The sequence below is a fragment of the Convolutriloba macropyga genome, chromosome 7, assembly GCF_964194025.1.
Source record: "Convolutriloba macropyga chromosome 7, txConMacr16.3, whole genome shotgun sequence".
NCBI lineage: Eukaryota > Metazoa > Xenacoelomorpha > Acoela > Convolutidae > Convolutriloba > Convolutriloba macropyga.
The window spans coordinates 22,522,821-22,546,433 of NC_134474.1; the positions used below are offsets into that span (position 1 = coordinate 22,522,821).

The 23,613-nt window shown below is 33.9% G+C and overlaps 1 protein-coding gene across 2 annotated transcripts; it reads left to right on the forward strand.

Moving 5' to 3' along the window:
• Positions 1–339: 339 nt before the first annotated feature.
• Positions 340–23,613, forward strand: LOC142342161 (uncharacterized). 2 transcript variants are annotated; one of them, XM_075393367.1, is made up of 7 exons: positions 340–361; positions 919–1,162; positions 1,337–1,600; positions 4,644–4,887; positions 5,094–5,296; positions 9,125–9,354; positions 21,873–23,613. In XM_075393367.1, the coding sequence occupies exons 2-7, from the start codon at positions 1,160–1,162 to the stop codon at positions 23,422–23,424; spliced, it is 2,496 nt and encodes an 831-aa protein (XP_075249482.1). In that variant the 5' UTR covers positions 340–361; positions 919–1,159; the 3' UTR covers positions 23,425–23,613. The 2 variants fall into 2 exon arrangements, with proteins under 2 accessions (XP_075249482.1, XP_075249480.1); XM_075393365.1 differs by lacking the exon at positions 340–361 and having other exon boundaries at positions 889–1,162.

Sequence of the window (23,613 nt, forward strand, 5' to 3'; positions counted from 1 at the left end):
CAAGTGAGTCAAAATGGGGAGGGGAATGAGTTGACAACCAATGGTTTATGTTAAGTGCGTGTGAGCGCGTGTGAGTATTTGGGGGGGGGGGGGGGGGGGATTTATATTAACAAATAAATAGGGGGAGGGATGAAAAGACACAGTGGTGTTCCCATTATCTTAATGAAATACCTCCTAGCCTGTCGAATTAGCCCTCCTAAAACGGACACAAATGCAGACAAATTTTATATTTGAGAAAGATGTTTTGCCCCGAGGGTTTCAATTTTTATTGACTTATCCCCTCAATTATCATTTTCGCCCCCGTTTTCATATTCGAATTTCCACTTTTACCCTTGACCACGCAATTTGCAGATATTTTTCAGTACATGCATCAATACTTTAGGGTTTTTACGCTTGTTTATAAGAGCGTGCTATTGACCATAAGAATATAATGGTGTTTGTTTGGTGGTGGTGATAGGCTGAAATTTTTATTTGTCCTTTTTTGAGAAAAGCAAGTTAATAAGCAAGCCATATACTTGCATTTCTTCATTTTCAGCTTTTTCACCTGATATTATGCATAAAATATAACCTTTCTTACTTTCATTCTCAGCCGTTGAAAGATAAAAAAGAAAATGCAGCTATTCAGGCATTTAAATGTTGCTTGTTCGCAAATAACTTGAGCATCTTGATTATAAGTATGAAAAAATTCTGTCAAAACTACATTTTTCACAATTATTTCACACCCTCTATTTTCAGGGTAATAAGTAATGCTCCAATGAGCATAAAGGGGTTTATTGGGAAATTTGTTCTTTGTAGTGGTCAATTTACTGCTTAAAAGTAAATTTTCCGGCGCTTAATTTTGGTGTGGTATGTTTGCGGTGGTGGTATTTTGGAAACATGACTAAGAGTTGTAAAATTGGTGCCACTGAAAAAGCGCAGTTCAGGTAGTTTTATTTGATTGGTGTAAAGGCTTGTAGAATTACTACCTTTACCTGGGTTAAAGCACAAAATTACTTGGGCCGTCCGTCAAAATCAATTTGAGTTATAAATAATGGTGAAATAACACAACTCACCTATTTTATTATAACAGCAGGCTTCTTTACCAATCTAGTTATGAATTTCGCTGGTAAACAACAAACAATTATGGATATTTGTGGGACAGAGAGCTAATTCGTTCAACATGGTGAGTTAAGTTCATACCTGTCGAGTGGTTTATTATTTGCCCTAACCCACAAACCTCAAAACCTGACGGGGCGCAATATGACTTTAATTCGCTTGGTTTCACATTTATAGATAAAAATCCGATTTATAACTGTACTTTTAATAAACTTTGTTTACTGTTTTGGTCTGTGTTTAGGCGTACAGTTTAATGGTTCACGAGAACACAGCCGCTACCCAGGCGCTTAACAATAGGAATGTTCTGGAATATTCCAGTATTCCGAATGGAAGTGATATTTTGAATGCACATATGGCGTTACCGAGATGTTCTGAAGTATTTCCTACATCGATTGGGTTATTTTTGGTGCCTGACGAGAAAAGAAACTCGGGTGATTTCCGAACATCAGATTGTGAAAATCCAGATTACCGATACGAGCGACCATCGGTTGAATTCAACGTTCATGTGAGTACATTTAAAACATCTCACCTCCACGTAAGATTTTGATTTTTTTTACTTCTGGCATCGCAGCCATTTTTGTATTCATAGGGGGAAACGTTTTAACAACATGATTTTGCTAGCAACATAATGCATTCTACGTTTATACCTCGACTTTTAAATAGACTTCATAATTCTAGTGGTGGGTTTCATAGCAAGTTAAGGTCGATCATTCTCCTCTTTTCAAGAGAGTCTTTCCATGAGTCGAGGAAATGAGGTTTTGGTATTTTTTAGTTTTCATTCACACTTTTCACGAGCAATACCAAATTGGTATTGCAGCAGGCAGTCAAACATGGAAAACTGTTCTGAATTTTGCCAAAAAAACTCAAAAAAAAATTGAATTCTTCGGATAAATCAGTTATGTCGAATAGGCTATACTACATATTTGTTTAGCCAAATGGAACTAGTTACTGCTCCATTTTTCATTTCGTAAACAATGACCAATTTCGAAAACAACGTTTATCCTCTTTTTTACTGATTTTGATTACAAAAATTGACGCTTTTGTTAATTATAATAGCACAGTTCCTCGATTAGTTGAAGCTTCGTGAAAGCTCGAAATTATGAAGGGACATGACCGTTGACTACGTTAAATGCAATAGAAGACTCTTAAAATGCCTGTAAAGTTCTTGGGTCTGGCATAAAGTTTTTGGGTCGCGCTTTAAGTCGAGTATTACAATTGGGTCGAGCTAAAGTTCAGCAGCTATAACTTGGGACCAGCTAATGTCGAGCAGCAAAATTATGGGTTCAGCTGAAGTCTAGATGTTCACTATTGAGCTAAATTTTTCAATTGTCAAATTGAGTCGATTATGATATTATCTTAGCATTTTTTTGACGAGCGTGATCTTTTCATAAGTCGAGGCCTAAGCGTGGATTATGAAAGAGCAAAAGAACAAGAATTTGGAGGAAGTGGCCGTACTAATAATTTTCGTTACATCTTGCCGCTTTTTTATTTACTCAACGAGAAAATGGTTAACTTTGATTCTTTTTTGATTAAAAAAATTAGCAGCTAGGAGCTAAGAAAAACAGATTTAAGTGCAAGTTAGAGATCCAAAGCTCGCAAAAAATTTTTTTTGCTTAAGTAAGTTAATAATTTTTATATTGGGGTATCTGGTGACTTTCTGTTGCGTAATAACTGTTAAGAGGTACGCAAGACCACTAAAAGTAAGAGATCAGTGGTGTCAAATTCGTTTTCGAAATTTGATTACAAGTAGATTAAGTTGAAATATTATTTTGCGTCAGCAACTAAGTTTCTACTTCCTAAAACTATGACGTCCTAACGTGCTTCTGAAGTTCAAAATACTTTTAACTTAACTGTCCACAAAAATCAATGAAGTGTCACGATATGAAATTTGACTTCTTTTTAAACTAATATTGATTTTATATGGCATATTTTAAATCAAATTTGAGAGTCTAGAGTCATGGAAAACTATTAAATTTGCTTTTTCTTAATGTAAATATGATGAGGTAGAAGTTAAATCATGTTTGGCCGTTTTCTGAATTTTATAGAGCTTTTGAAGTTGGAGGTTTGTCAGAGCAAAATTGAATTAGTCAAAGTTATAATATTAAACTTGTTTTCGAGTTGTTTTTTATGCGGTTTTCTTCATGCAAAACTATTTGGCCAATATTTTCAGTTAAAAAATATTTCTTTCCAGAGCCCATTTTTGATTTTTTTTAATTTTTGCCAAATTATGCAAGGACTTTACCCGGGTCGAGGTTTGGCTGTGAATTTTCGTAAAAATGCGGTGAAATGCGGTGAAAAAAATAATTTTCACCGCGTATTTCTCACATCTTTTTGCGGTGAATGAGGTGAATCGCGGTGAATTATTTATTTTCACTGCGTTTTCGGTATTCTTACGAAAAAAGAAAGGTCCCCACACGCGTTCGAACCTGTGACCTCCTGCATGCCTTCCACTCGTTAGTTCACTGCGCCAACTTTGAATCTTTGAAATTTTTGTGAATTTAAATCAGATTGAGTATATTTTGGAAATCATATGCGGTGAATTTTTGTAAGAAATGCGGTGAATCTCGCGGTGAATTTATGTAAGAAATGCGGTGAAATGTGGTGAATTATTTTTTTTCACCGCATTCACCGCTTTCACCGCATTTCTCACCTTAATTTGCTACAAAAGTCGATGTGGTGAATTTTTGTAAGAAATGCGGTGAATTTTTGTAAGAAATGCGGTGAAATGCGGTGAAATATTTATTTTCACCGCAATCACCGCATTTCTTACAAAATTTCACCGCATTCACCGCGTTTCTTGCAAAAATTTACCCAAAAACCTCGACCCGGGTAGAATATTGATGTTTTGTGTTTCAATTTTTTTTAAGTTTTTGAAAAACATAGAATACAAAGTCATATTACTTGATTTTCGTTGTGTTTTTTTATTTTAAACTTCGGGAAAATCAACTGACAATAGTTTTAACTGCTGAAAGAGTTGTGTGCTTAAAAAAGGTCAAATTATTCAAATTATCTCATGTATACAGGAAACATCAGTACTGCAATTTCAAACTGGGAAGCATGCACCGACTGGGAAGCACATCCGATCGCGGTCACATTTTTACAAGAGGGTTACATGAAAGTCTCAATAGGCAAAATGCGAAGCTTCCTGAATCAAATATCTATTTTTTCAGGATATTATACGCGACTTCCATATGGGCGCTTCTACTTCCTTTCACCCCAATTTATTCATTCGCACATTTTTTATTATCATATCTTTTCACCACTACATCATTTAACTGTCGGAACTTTTCACCAAAAAAAACCTTTCATTAAACACCATGTAGCGCTAATTTTAGGTTATTAAGCTCACAATTCGCAGTCTGAGCCCTACGTATAGCAAATTTTTAACGTTAATGGTACCAAATACTTAAATAATAAACAGGATGAAATGATACAGGAGTTAAATAAAAGGTGTTAAATTATAGGGATGAAACGAAATAAGAAACCACAATGAAACCAGTAGCGGGTAAAAACCTATTGGAGGTAAAACTATTTTGTCTTATTTTAAGGACCTATTCAACGCATTTGTCGACTCCAATCGGAAATGCACGTGGTCAAGTGAGCTCCAGGCTGCTCTATCGAATTTGTGCCCATTGGGTCTCCTTCTACAGAACCCTAACCTCTCTTCCTGCTCTTCTTCTATGGTGCTATTATTGGGAAGCAAGAGAGATGCCAACTCACTCACGGTGCTAAAAGATTGTTGGTACAGGGGAATACTGCGACCCCCCAACCAGTTCCTATTGGAGAAAATAGGTAGGTACTCACACTACTTCATTCTTAAGAACTTTCCCGCATGTTAGAAGAAAACCAACTGCTATTCAGTTACTAAAATGTTAAATACAAAATTCCTTTTCCTGATCTTTTCCGGTTGTGCAAACCAATCCCCCGCTGTCGCAAGCTGAGCTTTTCAGTAACCATGTACTATTAGCCCATGAAATGATGTTGATAATTTATTATAGGTGAAATTGCGTCATTCGAAATATCACTATTAACAAAGGGTGCTCAAAAAATGGAATGCGTCAAGTGTTCTACTCCTACGAATGTACTGGCCGCAAACAATACCAGCACTAACTTCAATTTTACGCCCAATTATCAACAAATGACAGACATGATATGTTCATCTGTGTTGAACTTAGCCGAACAAAACAAGCAGCCTAACCAGGTTAACTATTGCTGATTTTTAGCCATCAATTAGAAATCTTCATTCTTCAAATGCAACTATTGCTTACAACATAAATGAGTGTCCAGTTTAAGCATTCACAATTTCTGTTGACATATCCGGACGATAATCAACTAGGATAATATGCCGTTTCATGTTTAGCAGACTTTTTATGGTACCCCAGTCGTTATGTATAATAACAAAATTAAAACAACATAATATATAATGGAAACAAATTTACTATAACACATCCTAAAAACTATACTGAAAACATCCAATTGGTGGATGATTCCTTTATTGAGGCAATTCTGTAAAAATAGGCAGTTATTTTGAGACGTGGAAAACAGACTATTCTAAAATGAAATAGCGTGTACAACATAGAATCAGTTAAAAACTTTTTGTTTATATCAAACGTAAGTTTTTTTTAACTGTGATGTTGTTTTATTCTTAAAATAGAGAGTAATTCATTCTTATAAGCTGGAAAATTGTTGCAGAGTGCGCGAAAAAGAAATTGCACAATAAAACTTCAAGAGAAAAGACATTTTTGTCACGAAGTTCGGAAATTCGAGATCGGTGGATCAATCTTACTTTCTGCTATTAAAACAACGTTTAGTTCCCATGTTATTGCTACAAAAAGTTTGTGAAGAATAACCTTCAAATTGCTTTAAATCCTTATCAAAATGCTTAAGAGACAAGGAGGCTCGGTAATGTGCGCTCGAAGATGACGCTCCGACACCGCTCATCCACATTTTGGGCATAGATGCCAACCAACAGATAGAAAACACCTAAAAAATCAAGTATTTTTCAAAAAAAATGCACATGAACAAAAAGCTCGCTTCCAACGCAAATAACTCAGTGAGCGGAGTGGAAAATGCCGCTTTAAATTGATGAGATTAGCCCATATTAAGAAAACAAGTCAAGATAAACATCAAAATCAAACAAAAATAACAACAAACTTTAAATACATCCAAAATTTTGTGTCCATTTAAAAAAAAAAAACTTATTATTAAGGTCAAAATAGCATCAGTTAAAACTGAAACTAACCAAAATAACTTGTACATCACTAGAAAAGATCTAGGATCGCTCCATAATAAAGCACAGTAACAATTAGACAAAAAGAACAAAAAACAGCCAAGTTAAAAAAATTGTCTTATGTTTTTAAACACAATTAATTTCAAAGTAATGAAAGCCATTAGATAGCAATTGAAAACATACAGCATGTTTGTGATCAAATGCGCCTCTATAGCAGGGCAATGATACCTGTCAGTATTCAGTTTTTTGTGCGGTTACAAAAAGATGAAGAAATAGGAACAACAGACAAAAATTCAATTCAAATTTTCGAGAAAACGCTGTCGAAGTCGTAAAGCCATTTTTTGCCCCTCAAATTATGTTCAATTGAGCCTTCCTCGAACGCCAATAATTTGACATACGACCTCTCATTAATGAAAATAGGTAACAAACAGAAAAAAGGAGAAAATGGGCAAAATTAAGGAAATACAATTCTATTTTTCTTCAAAGTCAAGAAAGCCATTAGCCACAAAATTATTTAGTTAAATAGGTTTGTTTATTCGTCCGAGAGCAAAGAAAGAACTTGAGACTTGTAAATGTTCAAAGGTTATTTTATTCTCATACGACAACAAACAGAACGTCAAAAATTGACAAAAATCTCAACTTAGTTTACTTTTTCTCGAAAAACCTTTGTCGAAACCAGTAAATTAATAGCGAATTCTTCAAAAACATTACTTTGTACACTTTAGCTTTCATTGGACAACAATAATGTCATATGTGACCTGTAAACAATAAGATTAGGAAACAAACAGACAAAAGAAGAAAAATACGAAATTGAAAAATGTTTTTTTTTTTAGTTTTTGAAGACAACAGTTTTCAAAGTCATGAAAAAGCCATCAGTTATCTACTCAAATCAAAATATATGCTCATTTATTCCTCTCGAAGCCGTTAAAACAGTAGTTCTATGTCTCTAAAAACCCTTACATGTTCAATTGTGTCTTATTTTGAACGCCAATATTGTATAATATGAACTGTCAATATTGTGATAATGTGACAAGACAAGAAAAAAAAAGAAAACTGGGCCTGTGCCTAAATATCAAGAAAATTTTGTGATATCTGGTAGTATCACAGATAGAAAATCATAACTTAAAACGTAAAACCCCAGATTAAATTTTAAATCAGTAGGAGAAGAAGCATTCCTTCTTTGCTGACACTAAGTTACAAGTTGACCAAATTAAAAGAAGCATAGTGGCAAATTTCATTAAGCCATTGTTCTTTTAAATTTTTTAAAAATTTTAAAATTCAAACTACTTTAATCTTTCAGGTAACGAAACTTAAAATAACAATTTGGAGCTGCTCAAGAAGCCAATCATCAGAGAGCTTTGTTTGAATTATTCTTTCTTTTATAAACATAAAAAAGATCAAATTCTTTTTTTTAAAAGACCGAATGATAACAATCCATTTAGGTTTGGATTGTAAGAGACCGATATTTGATCAAAAAAGCCTTGCTATTGCTATTCGTCCATTACGAACTCTCAATTGTTTCAAATGTTATCAATCTATATGGTTTGTTAGTTAAAGGATCATAAGTAAATGCTGCGTTTTTGATAATCATAGATTAAAGTTAGCAAAAAACAGCACAGTTTTATTTCCAGACTACTATCAATGGAAGTGGAATTACGACTAGATCCCCTTGTAGTTTACAAAGATTGTGTTAGTTGTTTTTGGGTGTGTACTTCCGTCAGACTTAACCAAAGTGGACTAAAGAATCTTAGTTCGGGCAATTTTCGATGAAATTGCTAAATTTTGAAATTTTTAGCCAAGTTTTCAGCCAAAAAATTAAACATTAGTCAACAACACAATTTGTTATACTTTTTAAAAATAAAATCAGTAGTACTATTGTTAGAGTTTTTTCATTTTTTAGCAAAATTGACGAAACTTTAGGCAAAATTCCGGAAATTGTGAATAAAAATAACTCAAATCGGTCTAATATTCACAAAAATTTGAACCACAACAACTCACTCGAGAAAACGAAATTCAAAAAAATTATTTTATTTCCATATTCTACGCCGGATGGGCTTTTTAATGATACCACTCACAACTCTCTACGATGAATATATCGATTAGTCAAAATTGACTGAACAAAAAAACCATTTGCGTATATAGTTCCCCCCCCCCCTCAAGAGTTTATTTCCACTACAGATTTTTTGTTTACGGAAAATGAATTTTCAACTGCAAGCCCAACTGAAAAACGATGTAAACCTTTTGATATTGATCGGTTTGTCCCGAAAACAGTTTAGTAAAAAGAAAGATATCGAATGCATTTGTGAAGCTGGGCTCAAAATGTATTACAAAACTCAAACGTTTCATTAGACTGTAACTGAAGAAATTCGAGAACGAAATGTTGACTGTTGTTTTCTCCTTTATGACCAACTGACTCCTTCTATAAACTGAATAAGAAACGGTGTTTTCTCTTTATAAAATTTTGTTCATTTATAGTATATATATTCATTTGAACAATAGTGCCACAAAACGTTATTTATTTTTATTTTTTGTCGAACTAGACCTACAAATCGACGTTTAAAATACTGAATTAACAGTGATAACATTGAAAGCAATGTAACATTAGTCAATAGTATGCCTAAAAGTTGCTGTTGTGTTATTCATTATTTCAATTATTTCAAAAAGCGCGCTTAGATTTTGATGCAAATTTTAAAATGTTTCAAATACTGAAACTTCAAAATTCTTTGTCCGCTCCGAAAAAGAAAACATGACAGCTTACAACATACAAGCAATCGGAAACAATTTGCTCTTTGTTCGCAGCTGTCAATCATCCAATGTGTGAAAGAACGACAGCAGTGTGAACAACAGCAACCAAGTGTAAGATGTACAGATGAACAGATCATTCAGTTCATTGACAGTTTGGTGAAAGATAGGAAGTTGCAATTGAGTTGCAGTCAGCAGCAGATCTATCGCATATCAAGCAGTCCTAGCATGCAACATTATGCTTATATTAGCAATCATGACAATCAGCAAAACAGATCTTCAAAGTGGTATGGAAAAAATCTGCAAAAACAACGGATGCCAAAATGCGAATACCATAAAATGCAAAATTTACCCAACATTTTACGTGAAATGAGCTAATATAGATTAAATCTGAAGCTCTGATTAGCCATTTAGAAGGTTATTTCTTAAGTGGATAAATTTATAATTTTTTAACTTTTCATTGTAGCAGATTTCCCATTTTTCCTTGCCTGCTAAACGCCCTGTTGGCCAATATTCCGAGCACCGAAAAAAAACATTGATCATTACCTCTATTGCCCATAAGAATAAGAATATGATTCAGGTGATTAATGTTATTGGGTGATATGAAAAGCAAGCGAAATCTTTCAGTGAAATTGATTTTTTTTGCTAGTTTTAAAAGAAAAGTTACACTGTTTTGAACATTCTAAATCAATTAGTCAAATATTGTTCTCACGAAATGCAAGTTATGTTTTTCAACTTCAAATACAGTTCAATCAAAATTTTTGGAGAAATCTTTTGCAGTTGTGTTAACTTTGTTGTGGGCTTTCAAATCGAAAGTCGTTCTCGGATACTTATCTGGTATATGAACGCATAATTTACAAGATAAATTGACTGTCTTGTATATATCTTGCATTGAAATGCCTGTCTTGCAAGACTCTAGCAGGCTAAAAAAAATCTTTTGTCACTCTACATTTTCGCGTTTTTTATACGCTTACTTATTATACATATTTGACTTTTTAGCCCTGTATCAATTGCAATGGATAGTTTTGCTTCTTTTTAGTATACTTAAAATATTAAAAGTGAAAAAAAAACCCTAAGAAATTTGTTCAAATACTATTAAGAAAGCAATTTTTTTCCACGATGAGGAAATGGGAGGAAAATATTTTGAAATTTTTCATCTTAAAAAAAATTGCACTGCTGCTCAACTATAAAGGCAACAAAATATCTTCAAACGCCAGATTTCCCATATAATTTTAGGGGTACTTTGAGGTTGTAAGTTAGGTTTTTACCTTTCAATATTTGCTATTGAATTTGAGTTGGCTTCGATTTTGATGTCCATTTTAATGTCCGTCAACAGAAAATGTCAGGAATGATTAAATGCTGTAATTAGTGACGTCAATATGATCCAAACTAAGGCATTATTTTCGTATACGAAGTTGAGAGACTTGAAGCGTGATCAAAATATCAGAACCCTCTAATGCCTAAGTGCCAAAATGTCTGATATATTACAAGTCTATCACTTCTTAATCCCCTTTCCCTCCCCCTATGAGGACAATGAGACCAAATTTAGCCCAAAGTCAACCCGCTACGTCAAAGATAAAACCAATCATAATCAGACTGTCCGAGACACCGAGTTATAACTAATCTGGTTATGAAGGTATATGTTGCAACATAGTCTAGTTATCACGAATAGCGCAGACTTTAGATAAACTGTCATTATTATTGCGCGGATTATGGTCCTCAATTTTTGGGTCTTTATCGTGATCTGAGAAAGGGCATGAATGTTTCTTTAAATTCCTCTTTCTCTCGACATACTGTTTTAGTAGTTATGTCCAAACGCACTAACTAGTTGGTTTATAAAAGTGTGGAACCGCCTACAATAAACATTTATTCCTCTGCGAGTAAAGATAGAAGAATCGAAATGGTATCAAATAATGTGCGGATAAAACTCTAATTAGCTCTTTATTAGTTGAGCACACAGAAGGTATCATGTATCTAGAGGGGGTAATTTGACCCACATAAGGGTAAACAGGAAACGCACAGCGGGGAAGAGTGGTAAATAAAATACCATAACAGTTTCATGAAGCCGTTTATGACTTTTATCAGGTCTATGTGAGGCGTTTTGAAAAGTAATCACAAATATTTGATATATTCTGGATAACACTTGAACTCCATATAGAATATCTGTAAATATCATGTTTCAAAAGTGCCCGAAAGTGAAACCTTATAAAGGTCAAACTAAGAAAGTTAATCTTTCTGGACTTTCAACAAATTTCAGAGGTCTTATCAAAGTGAAAGTGTACAATTAATCAGATGCGAAGTAACTGAAAAAATAATATGTGGACTCAGACATAAAAAGGAGGCTCGGTAATGGGCGTACGCACATAATGTTCAGACCTAACTAGCTCACCCAAATTTTGGCTTAATTGTCTAACAAACGAGGAAGAGAAATAAAACTTCCGAAATTTCCAATTCGGTTGTATGAATAAAAAATGGCTTCGAACACAAATCACTTAGTAAAACAAATAATGTGACATTAGAGGGCCGATGAGTTGTGCATTATTAAGGCTACGAAACAAGACGAACAACAAAAGCATTATTTACATGCAAAGCTCGATGTCTTTTGTTGAAAAGAACTGAATAACAAAGTCAAAATAGCGTAACATAAAACCTAAACTAAAAAAAATAAATTATAGTAAAAAAGAAAAACAAATGCAAGAAGACTGAAAAGAATAAAATCGACGACGTTAAAAATTACATCTCTATTTTTCGAAAACCAATACCACATCCAAAAAACCTTTCCTTAAAAATTGAAGCCACAATAAATATTAAATTTCAATTCATTCCAAAGACGAAGCAACCTATTTTTGTTGACTTTAAGCTGATTGTTGTCCAAAAACCTGCTTGTTTAAGCTGCTTGTTTTTCTAAAAGTCAAAATGACCTTAACTTTTGCGACTAAAAAACTGGATACGTTTTCAAGAAACTCCTTAGGAAGCTAAGTCATCACTAAACCTTGATCTGAACTGTTCTGTTCTGTTATTTAAAAAAGCATAAAATTCGGAATTTTTTTTTTAAAAAAGACAGCGACTGATTACAATACGATTAATGTTGGACTGTGAAAACAATTCGACCTAATCTGGTCTTCCTAAAGCTGTTCGTCCATTGTGAGCAGGTAATTGTTTCGAATATTATGGACATGGATAATTTGACAAAAATCTCAATTGATCAAAGACAAATGATGCATTATGGATAACTATCGAGTTAAATGATCAAAAAAGTTTTCTTCAATAACACTCTCAATTATCTCACGCTCTCTCTCTCTCTCTCTCTCTCTCTCTCTCTCTCTCTCTCTCTCTTTCTCTCTCTGTATACACACATATATATATATATATATATATATATATATATATATATATATTAATATATGTTTTTGTTGTGCTTTTTGATCTAATTTATAAAAACAATTGAAGCCGAACGACGATCTCATTGCGGATGAAATCTTACACAAATTCAGAGTGAACACGGCATTCAGAAAGTATAGCTCTCAATAAAACTCATTATAATCATAGGAAAATGAAAATCATCATTAATTTTGTAGAAATTGTGTTCGTACTGTTGATTTTTCCTTAAAAGCAAATTTAATGTGATAACGACTTTCCACTCGATAGTTTGTTTTTTGTCTGACTTTTTTTGCCCTCGAAAAAGGGATAAACAGTTACAACCGTGAGGTTATCAAAACGCTGAGCAGTTCTCATAGAGTTTTACCAGTCTCTAAGTCTTCAGATCGTTGAACCTGCGTAGAAGACAGTCAAAATTTGAGGGCCAGTTTTTCGGGTTCCTTGACTTCTCACTCTCTCACTCATATCCTCCACCTCACTCATACTCCTTTCGCTATAACTTCACCCCCTTCATTAATGCACACCCTTGGTTTTCCTCTCTCTAAGTAAACTTTAGCTAACATCCCTAAGTCAGTATTAGTTAATAACGAAGCAAACCGCTCGTCAGTCCTTTGAAGCCAACTAGGCCGACATTAGCCGGTTATGTTATAGAAATGCATAGGACTTAAACAATCGTACAGAACTATCTTTAACAAATATCTTTCTAAGTCATCGGGGACGTTTCTGAATGTACATTAATAGTTTGTTTTTTAACATCATTTAACATCATAATAGTTTGATATAGATTAATATGATTCTGATTAAAGTTATTAGTCAAAACATGAAAAACGATTATAAAAAATTTTGTGGATCTCGTTTGATTTTTTGTGAATTTTTTTGTTTTTATGCTCTTAAAGACGATATTTTCCATTTGTTCGGAAATAGATGAATACCAGTGGTTAGCATAAGAAACGAAATTTTTTGCCATGCTTTGCAAATAATTGACTCAAAGAATACAAATTGAGGAAGAGAAAGAAAATGTGAAAATGACAATGGTTGGGTAATAATTATTTTACGTTGCTATGATATGTGGTTTTCATTGACATATCGTTGAGTGTAGAAAATATGTTTCCTCTCACAGTATACTTGTTGCGAACGTAAGAATGAAGGTTTTGCTACAAGTGGGCAAAGTGTGAAAAAACTGGGCAAATGAACTCATATGAAAACGTAAATAGCAAGTTTCCAGTAAAAGTTTAAAAATTTTGGATGGTGTTGATACCAATTAACTGTAACAAATAGTTTTCTAAAGTTTTTTTAGGAGATAACTGCTCTTTTGTTAGGTTAAACGTTAATTTATTTGAACAAAAATTACAATTTGATAAGGAAAATAGTTTTAATGCACATTAGAAGAACCGGTGTTCTATTTTTAAATGGATTTTTGGTTTTTTTATTGCTCCTGCAGCAGTTTCTCAAATTTTTTGTTCGAATCCACTTTAGTGGGGGACAAACTTTTTATTCATCTGCGGACTTTTTTCGATGAGTCAATTTTCCTTGATCGATATAATCATTGCACAGGATTGTCAGTGGTATCAGTAGAAAGCTTGTCAAGCGTAGAATTTCAAAATAAAATGAGTTTTTTTGAATTTCTTTTTCCGAGGAGTTATGGAGGTTTAAAGACTTGTGAATAGCGTAACTTCTGTTGTTCTGTTCACAATTTCTGTAATTTTTGTCTGAATTTTGAACAAGGATCTAATTGGTTTTACTTTTGAACCCGGTTTTTGGCAAAAATTTTCAGCTATATTTTGAAAATACAGCATTTTTTCATTTTTTTCCTTTTAACCATATAAGTAGCATCAAATATGCGTATTTGGCCAGCTTTTTTCCAGTTTGACCCGCGATGCAGACATATAAAAACAGCAGACAAAATCTTGTTTTACTCAGATATGGGCTAATTATGCCCACGGTTCTTCAGAAATTTATCTGGAAACAACATTTTTGCGGAAAATGCAAAGTTTATTCTGATATAATAAGATTTTCGTTTGCCAAAAAGCTATCAAAACATACTTCAGGAAAATTGGGTTCCTTAACGCCCAGACACAGATAGCAAAACAAGTTTTGATCTCATCGTTGGGTTTTGCGATGAAAAAGGATCCGGATTGTATTTTGAGTCTGTCCTTTTTGAAGTAGTTCTTTGTATTTTGTTAACCAATTTATTATACCATGTTCAATTAGTTTTTTTTTCATTTAGAGGTGGAACTAATAATGGTTCCTTTTATAGTCAAACAAGGTCCAATGAAACAAATTAATTTTTATAAAGAAAAGCTGTTTTGATGTGTTAAATTTTTCGCAGTCTTTTATATCTCAATCACTAGAAAGTCTTTCCTCAATCAACAGTGCAAATGATAAGAAATTTTTTGTTTTATAATAAGGTCAAATGAAACAATTTTGTGTTTTATGAGTAGTGCTTGTGCTTTTTATGGCTCCCATAAATTGTTTTCGTAAGTTTTGATGGAATCTTGAGATATTCATTCATTTGATGTTAACTTTGTAATCCTATGACTGAGTCCAATTAATCAACTTCCTAATTGTAAATCTAGGGAGCAAAAAAGCAGATTATTTAATGCTTCTAATTGATATATAACAATTTTAATTGATATATAGTGATTTTTCAGTAATATAACTAAAAAAGTATCCAAAATTGATCAATTATATTAATAAAATGTTTTTTTTTTGGTCAAACAACTATATCGGTAACATTTGGTACATTTTTCAGTAGCGGATAGGCTAGAAGGAGCACAATCAGTTTTGGTCTCGTTTCGGAATCTTTTAGTTCAAAATCTATTTGGATTTTAACGGGGCGCTGCATATGTTTTTTCGAAATAATTTGTACCTTTTTATATTTTTTATGTTAGTTACAGACAATATCGATTTCAAATCAAACCTAAAATTTTTTCATGTCACAATTGAATGCAAAAGCAGGCCAATGAATAACTTCGGCGAAAAGCATATGGTTTTTATGGCTTCAACACCTTTTGCCTTAAAAGTTTCGCAAAATTTTGAATTCTCCTTGTATTTATTGTTAATTTGTAGTTTTTTTTACCTAGCCCCGTAAGTTGTAACAAATCAAAATTAATAGAATTTTATTGTGGAAATTATACACAACCGTAGATCTCACACGGTTGTGTGACTTACGGTTTTAGGAAGTAATTTTTTTAAGAAGTAATTTTTTCATATTCACCGGTTTCAATCTCTTTCTTGAAAAGCGTATTCTCATTAAAGAGAGAGTTCGCATTATCTTTCAAGTGGATTATAATGAAGCCCTAATTGTCGTTTTTATTATTTTGTGAATTATTTTTTGGCGTTTATACTACGAGATTTCATAATTTTTCGATTTCATTTTTTGATATTTTCAAATTAGGCTCTCTTTTGATGTCGCATCGTCATTTTGCTTGCAAAATATGACATATCGAGTATCATCTTAATGGCATTGAAATGGATTTTGATAATAAAGGTTTCGACATCGTTTCCTGTAAAAATTGAATTGACTTCTTGATTTTTGCATGTATTTGTTCTCTATGTAATCGTATGACCTTATAGATAAAGACAGTTCTCAAGGGTTTTGGAATGGAAGTGCACATTAAACTGTTGAATGATTTCAGTTGATAGCTTATTGCTTTCATGGCCCTGAATTTAATTTGTTTTGAAAAAGGATAGAAGTACTTTTAGACTTTTTTCCTGTCTACTTGTTTATTATTCTCAATAGAGACATTTCCCACATCATTTCTGGTAAGATGCAAGTCATTTGGTTTAGTTCACTATTTTGATTTTTTTCAGTAAGTTTTTTTTACAAAAAAAATGGATAGACATTGGGTTTTGGTCTTAAGTAATGCTCGTTGTTTTCATTTCATTTTGTTTTTTTTTCTTATCTCGTACTCTCTTTAATGGCAGTTATCATCGGCTCTCTAATGAATTAGTGTTTCATTTTAGTTTTGATAGGAACCTAAAGCGATTCTGCGATTCTTCAAAAAAGAAAAATTAATTATTTTCAAACAATAAAGGATTTTTGAATGTTTTCTATCGTTTCCTCAATTGGTTGTCAATTTACTCAAAAATGTTTTTGAGCGGGGTCGGGACATAAAGCGCTGGCCCAGATTACCGAGCCCTCTTGTTTGTTTTCATTGAGAAACACTTAATTTCAGTAGAAATCATGCTAAAGTGTAAAATTAATAAATAGTGAAAAAGAGGTCTGGTCTTCAAATTGCAATAAACTGTTTTAGTAAAAAAACTTTTGGGAAACTTTTTTTACTTCTTTTGCTTAAAATGTTGACTCAGTAAGCTCCTAAAAAAGCCTCTAAATTGTTGAAAAATTACTTTTGACTCAGTAAGCCCCTAAAAAATTAAGTTGGCTAAATTTACTTGTCATTTAAGATTTCTCACAAAATTTGCCGAAAAGCAACGTTGTCAACAAGTTTACGAAAACAAATTTCAATTTGAACAGAACTTTTTGAATACAATTTTGTTTGTCACTTAGTGATCATTAATGAGAAACCCTTGCACATGAAATGGACGGGATGTATGAAGTAATGAAGGAGCAAAAACGGTGAAAAGGAGGAAAATATACGTAACAATCTGCTTCAGAAAAGTTTTTTTTCAACGTTTGCTTAAAAATTTACAATCCTTTGAATAGCCAAGGAGACATTGTGGAATAATTTCAACCATAAATTTCAACCAGAATCGTCTTCTTCAAACGATTCAAACAATTTTGAATCTTCTAAATCTCTTCGGAAGAGTTGGACTAAAAATATTCCGTTTTTGATCTACTTTTGGCGATGTCAAATAAGTTTTCCCCGTAGGTGTACTAATAGGCCACAGTTGACAGACAAGTGATCTCTGCTGTGCACGTACTTGTTCCTACCAACGACTTTGAATAAAAATTGTTTTTCTTCTTTCGCATTTTTAACCGCACAAGAAATGCAGTTTTTTATACACAATTTTTTGCATAATTGTTCATCAACAAAGAATGATCGTATGTATTTGAGATAAGTAGCCCAACAAAAACTTTAAATGATGTTTTGGTGTTAGAGGAAGGGAATCATATATATTTTTGTTGACTTGTTCCAATCAAAGCAAAGTATGACTAACATTTAGTCTTCTTTCCCGAGACTTTTCAAGCGGCCTGGAGTTATTTAATCAAATTTTACCTAAAAATCAAGCGAGTCTGTTACGCAAAACATTGTTATAACTTTAAGGAAACCTCAGAGAATAAATTGATAGCATCCTTTTAAGGCGCCATGTAAAGCTTATGAAGTGATGATGCTCGTGTCTCAAGGCCGTCTTTGACCTTTTCCGCAACAAAAAGCTAACAGGTAGCTTTTAACTTGAAAGTCATCTAGCGATCAAAGTCGTTGTATTAACACTTTAATTCACACATATGTAACAGGAATGTGATCAAACTGACGATTATCATGAGAGCCGAAACGTGAACGATGGGACGAAGTTTTTTGTGTTTTTATTGGATACATTCTGCATCATTTTGATTAAAATATCTATTCACCAATTTTACTGACATCTGGTAATGAGGATATTAAATGATAACGATTATAATTTACCCAGATTTTGTCCAGTTCATTTTTTAAAGTTTTTGTCTGAAACACTCAAAAAGTAGACATCTTGTAATTAAAAACACGTCTATCAATTCTGCCAATCAACACTTCGGATAAACGGTGTTTAATTGTTCATCAAATCAGCCATAGACGCTTTTTCATGTTTCATTATGACCTCGATAAACAATAAGAATAGTGATAAGCTGAAAAAGATTTTGGCTTAAATTGTGTTTTCTGTATAGAGTATACACCCATTTTTCATTTGTAGACGTCTGTCATCTTGTATATGTTAAAAGTCCATTGCTAACCAGTTGCACTCAGGCCATAACGATAATTCGCGGTGGCTTTTGGGTCTGGTTGTTGGGCAAATGAATATTGACACCGGTAATCTCCCCCTGGCCTCGTGTATCTCCCGCCGGCACTTAGATTGGGGGAATTAGTCCACAGAATGGCTGAATGGCTCTATCTGGCTCACCAGGGGCACCCAAGTGTCACCTTGCAAATCAACAAGTCCCAGTAGGAAACTGAAAAACTTCAACCCCCCCCCCCCCCCTCCTCTTCCCCTGCTAACCTTCATATCTCTCTTTCCCCATCGCCCATCCAGCTTCGTTTGGATATTTCTATCTTTTCTTTGTGTCTGGTCTATGATATTTTCATGTGCAATTACATGGCGTCCTTAACGTGAAGAAAGATTACAGGTTAATCTGATAAAATATAAGAAGCCGCAGACAATTTGATGCAGGAGGAAAAATTAAAACTCTGATCCCCATGGAAAAGTTGTTCCTTGGTCCGGAAAAAGACCACAATAAGAAGAAAAGCTCACAACCTTTTGAATATTGATGTTGGCGTCATGAGAACTTGGAATATCATTTTCAGTTCTCCATAAATTTTGTCTCTTTTCTGTTTACTGTATTAACTTTACCCATTTATGATTCTGCATTCTCTGTAAAAAAGAACAGAAATCAGATCTTTCTAAGAAACTTTGAAGAAATCATATCTTTATACGCTTTTCTGCTATAAAAAAGAGTTAATTTTTAGCTTTTTAGAGCACCTAAAGAACTGTAAAATTGTTTACTTCAAAGAAGCTGTAAACAGATATAAACAACAGACAGCAAAACGTGTCCCATTAACTTCTTAACTTCCCCTGACTAAATGAAGATAACCAAATTCATGTTGGGGGGGGGGGGGGGTAATATTTGGGATCCTATCGCCACTTTCTGATTACTGTCGGGAGATTAGACAAATCTTAACGCGACTTCGGCTCAAATTGAAACAGGGCCCGTGATGGAGCAGCAGGGGGGGGGGGGCTTTTACCTTAAAGAGTTTTCAGCTAAACTTTGCCACAAAAGTTGGTCACTATCTACCTGTGGGACTTGAACTCTAGTTTATGGCTGTCAGAACGCAGCGGAGATAAATTAAAGTGGTCTAACCATTGCATAGGGTGTAGTTTTATTGCATTGAATTAGTTCCCAATCGCCTGATTTATTGCATAAGATACGCTAGTCTGGGTTCACATGCAACGGTGTGATCATAATACATGGCCACGTGGACAGTTGCAAGTTGGCATGAATTAAATCGCCGCGGGTGTTAAAATTTGCATTTTATTATTGCAGCACACAAAATTTTGAAAGTTGGCTTTCAATCATAATTAGGTCTAAGCTAGCCAATTTGCTATGTTAGAACTCAGGTACGCAAGAAAAACATATGTTTTCATGCTTACAGCCAGTCATGCGGAAACCGAGTAAACAGTGGCTCCACAATTATTTCAAAACAATATTTTTAAACAATTTCGATCTTAATGGCAAGAGTAAATTAATGGCCGGCATCCGATGCTCTTTTTATGAGTTAATAATTCTGTAAACATGTTTAAGTATGGAACATTAAAGTACAGGACCTTGAGATAGCTGCTAAAAACGTCTATTATCATAGACAATGAAACTGTTGAGCGAAAAAAAACAATGCAGCAGTCTGCTCAGAATTGGTGTTTGTGTGTCTCTATAAAAAAAACATTGGTACATAAAATTGCCATTATCAACTTATTCAGCTTTAGAAAACAAATTTAGCACAAAGTCAACACCATTAGACTCCTCACACAGCCTTATAAAAAACCTAACTTTGTTCACCTAGAAGAAAAGTTCCAATGTTTTTTTTTCAAAAAACCAAAGTGATTATGGAAAACCCGATGTTCCAAGAGATTTCGTTTCTAAATTAAACTTTATATATATAAAAAAAAACATAAAATGGTTAAAGTGAAAAATCAAAATAAGTTATTTGCAAACTTGTTATTTTACTGAGTCGTGCATGCAAAAAAACTTACTGTAATCCTCAAGTATGCTGTCTAAGCTAGGAATCTTTGAAGTCAGAAGCTATTCAAAATTCATTTGAAACTAGTAGACTTTCCCAGGTGACTGATGTCGTTTTCAAATTGTATATCATATTGGATCATAGTTGTATATCAACTTTGTAAACTGTGTAATAATAAAATTGTTTTCCGGCCCTTTAAGAGATCGTACTCCTTGAATTTTTTATGCCTCATAATAATTAATTTAAAAATGGCAATGCGAAATTAGAAGCCCAGTATTTGAATAAGTTGGTTTATAATGATCGTTGATAATTTTTGATCGAAGAGATGAGCATGTCTGAGTTGAATCGGTTGGGACTGTTCGGAAACTTGGAATAATGATTATTTGAATTGTAGATAACAAAATGGCAGAAGGTTGACCAAAAATGCTCAAATTACTCAGACATTAATCCAGAAATTGCGATGTCAAAATTTTTAATCTTGAAAACTGTTTGATATTTGGTAAGAATTTCACTAAACAAATTTATGTAACCGCTCCTAACAAAATACAGTAATTTTCAATACCGTTTTCTGATTAATAGCAAAAATGTGAACAAAAACAAGAAAATTGAAGAGTTTGCAGAGATGATGAAGTTTGCAGTTTCAGCTCTAGGCTGAATTGACACATTAAAAATGCGCTATGCGAAAACGCAATACCAGTACTATAAAATATATACCAATGTAAATCACTGCTATCAAAATTGCCCTAGAGCATCGATGGCGTTTGGTTTTAAGAAGCCATCAATAATCATCGATCGAGTTTCGATTCAATGAATTTATCATGATTCCTTGATGTGATATTTTTGTCTACATAATTATAATGATCCATCAATAAATTGAAAGCGATTCTAATCTAACCAGGCTTAATTTTTAACGCAATCATCCCAAATTCAATTTCAATTACTTCATAACAATACGGGCGGTTGTTTTTTTTAAAACCCAATTGTTACTCATTTTAATTCGTTCACTTTAATCAAGTGCCACGTCAGGTGTTTCCTTTTGTTGACTTTCTGTCAATCTTTTTGATTTTTTGATGAAAAGCAAACACTGGGTTGATTAAAAGGTCGGTTAGATGATTTAAAAAACTATTTTTTGCGGGTGAAAATCAGTTTGCACTTAGAATTGGTTTTGAGTCCGTTATTACTTTTGCATTCCTTTTTCGAAAAAATTAGTCTTTGGTTTTTTGTTGTTGTGTTCCTTGCTCTTTATTCAACGATAACAAATTTTACGTAACCAAAATCAATGATAGCTCATTTCATATTTCAGGCATTCAGCGAAATTTGCAAATACTTAAATTGATATCACAGTGACAGAGCTTAAGAATTATTCGATAGCATGAATTTTGGTTATATTGCAAATAAGTAACTATGGTGTTGACAAATTTCTGGACATAAAAATTTCAGATCCATTTTTACACCCTTTTTTTCTTTGTAACTTGAATCCTGGCAGCATTCTGTATGTTAGTGAACCTCATTAGTTATAATATGAAACTTAAATGTTTTAGCTATAACTCGTCTTCCAATCACGGAAATCACAGTCGACCATTATCGTTTGTTAACCAACATGCCGGTGTTATAAAAGACAACAACCAGCTATTCTACTCAACTGAAACTGAAACAAACAAACCTTTCTCATCTGTCGATTCCCCTCAAAAAGACTCGATCCCAAAAAGTCCTTCCAAAATGGATGCCGTTGTTTACTCTCTGGGAACATTTCTGGGCAACGAAATGATCAGTTGTAAACAACCACCGACAACACAAATAAAAACAACGTCAAATATTGACTGCCCCAGCGAGAGCGATTCCCCCAAAAATTGTGTGCAGTCTTTCAGCAAACTTTTATCAAAGTATAAACACAATAACAGCAGCTACACAAAAAAGAACAAGAAACTAATTACATTCAGCGCACAGTTTCCACCCGAAGACGGTTCGAATCTGCCCCAGAGCGAATGTTTTTCGCGCGATAAGACTTCCTCGCCAAATAAATTTTATCCTTCAGCTGGTCATCAATGCCAGATTAACAGTCACTGCAACGATAGCTGTTGCTCAAACGACATTTATTCCATCATCCGACATTTACAGCAAGCTAGACTTGAAGATTCCAGTTTTATTACTACTGGAAACAGTAAATTATTTCGCAGTACTACTCCTAGGCTACTAAAGCATCACGACTCAATAGCCAACAGGTCTCAAAATTCCGGAAACCCAGAAACTATAGTTAGCAGTAGTTACAAAAACTCAAGTGGATGTTCCGCTAAGTTCGTTGCATATTTACCCGAAGATATGACCCGGGGTTCAGGCAGTATTGTGAAATGCCCGATTAACACCCCCCACTGGGCGAAAGATATAGAGTTCAAAGAGGCGAGACGAGGTCGCCGACATCGGAACTTCGCTTCGCACTACAGTCGGAGTCCTCGGAGTCCCCATTACCTAGGAGGTGGGGGGCATCACTCGAAAGTTGAATACAGTCATCATAATTATTTCCACCACCAGTACCACAAAAATGGGAAAAAGCACCGTCGAAAAGCTATGATTAACTATTCACCTTCACGACTTACGACTTCGGACGAAGTTTACAATGTATTATACGGCGCGCCCGCTGGAAGTTTGGATTCTCGAGCCGGAGCTGCGGCTGCCATTACAGTCTTAAACACCCCATCCAAAACAAAAGCAACTGCCCGGATCCAAGTTTTGTCATCTGATGATTCGGTTTTTAGTTACTACCAAGCTAAGTACCACCAAAGAAGCCGACGTCATCATAGACGCTTGCATAAAAAACGAGAAGCCGCCGAGAAACAAGCTTCGATTCTAACGATCGAACCGAATGCAGAGCCGAACGGTCGGGTCTCGACACGAAGTAGTAAACTTGAAGGATCGGAAAATTCCCAGTCTTTTACATCGACAAGCGTTAAGATACCCGAAATTATGAGTCACAGGAGCTCGTCTCACAAAAAGGAAAATGAGGATTCAGGAATAACAATTGATTCACATTCGCCGAGTAATTTTATGAGAAATCATTCGCCAAAAAATCCCAAAAACAATTTTAAATTGTGCTAGTATAGCCCTTGCATAGCCAGACATCTGCAATTCAAATTATAATGCATACTTCACCTGGTAGTTTGATTTTATGAAACTGACATCAATTATTAATTATCTGCGTTTTTAATATTTTTATTGAACCACAGTTTTAATGCAACCAGCAATACTTTACCAATTACGAAAATAAATTGACCTTTTGTTTCCAAA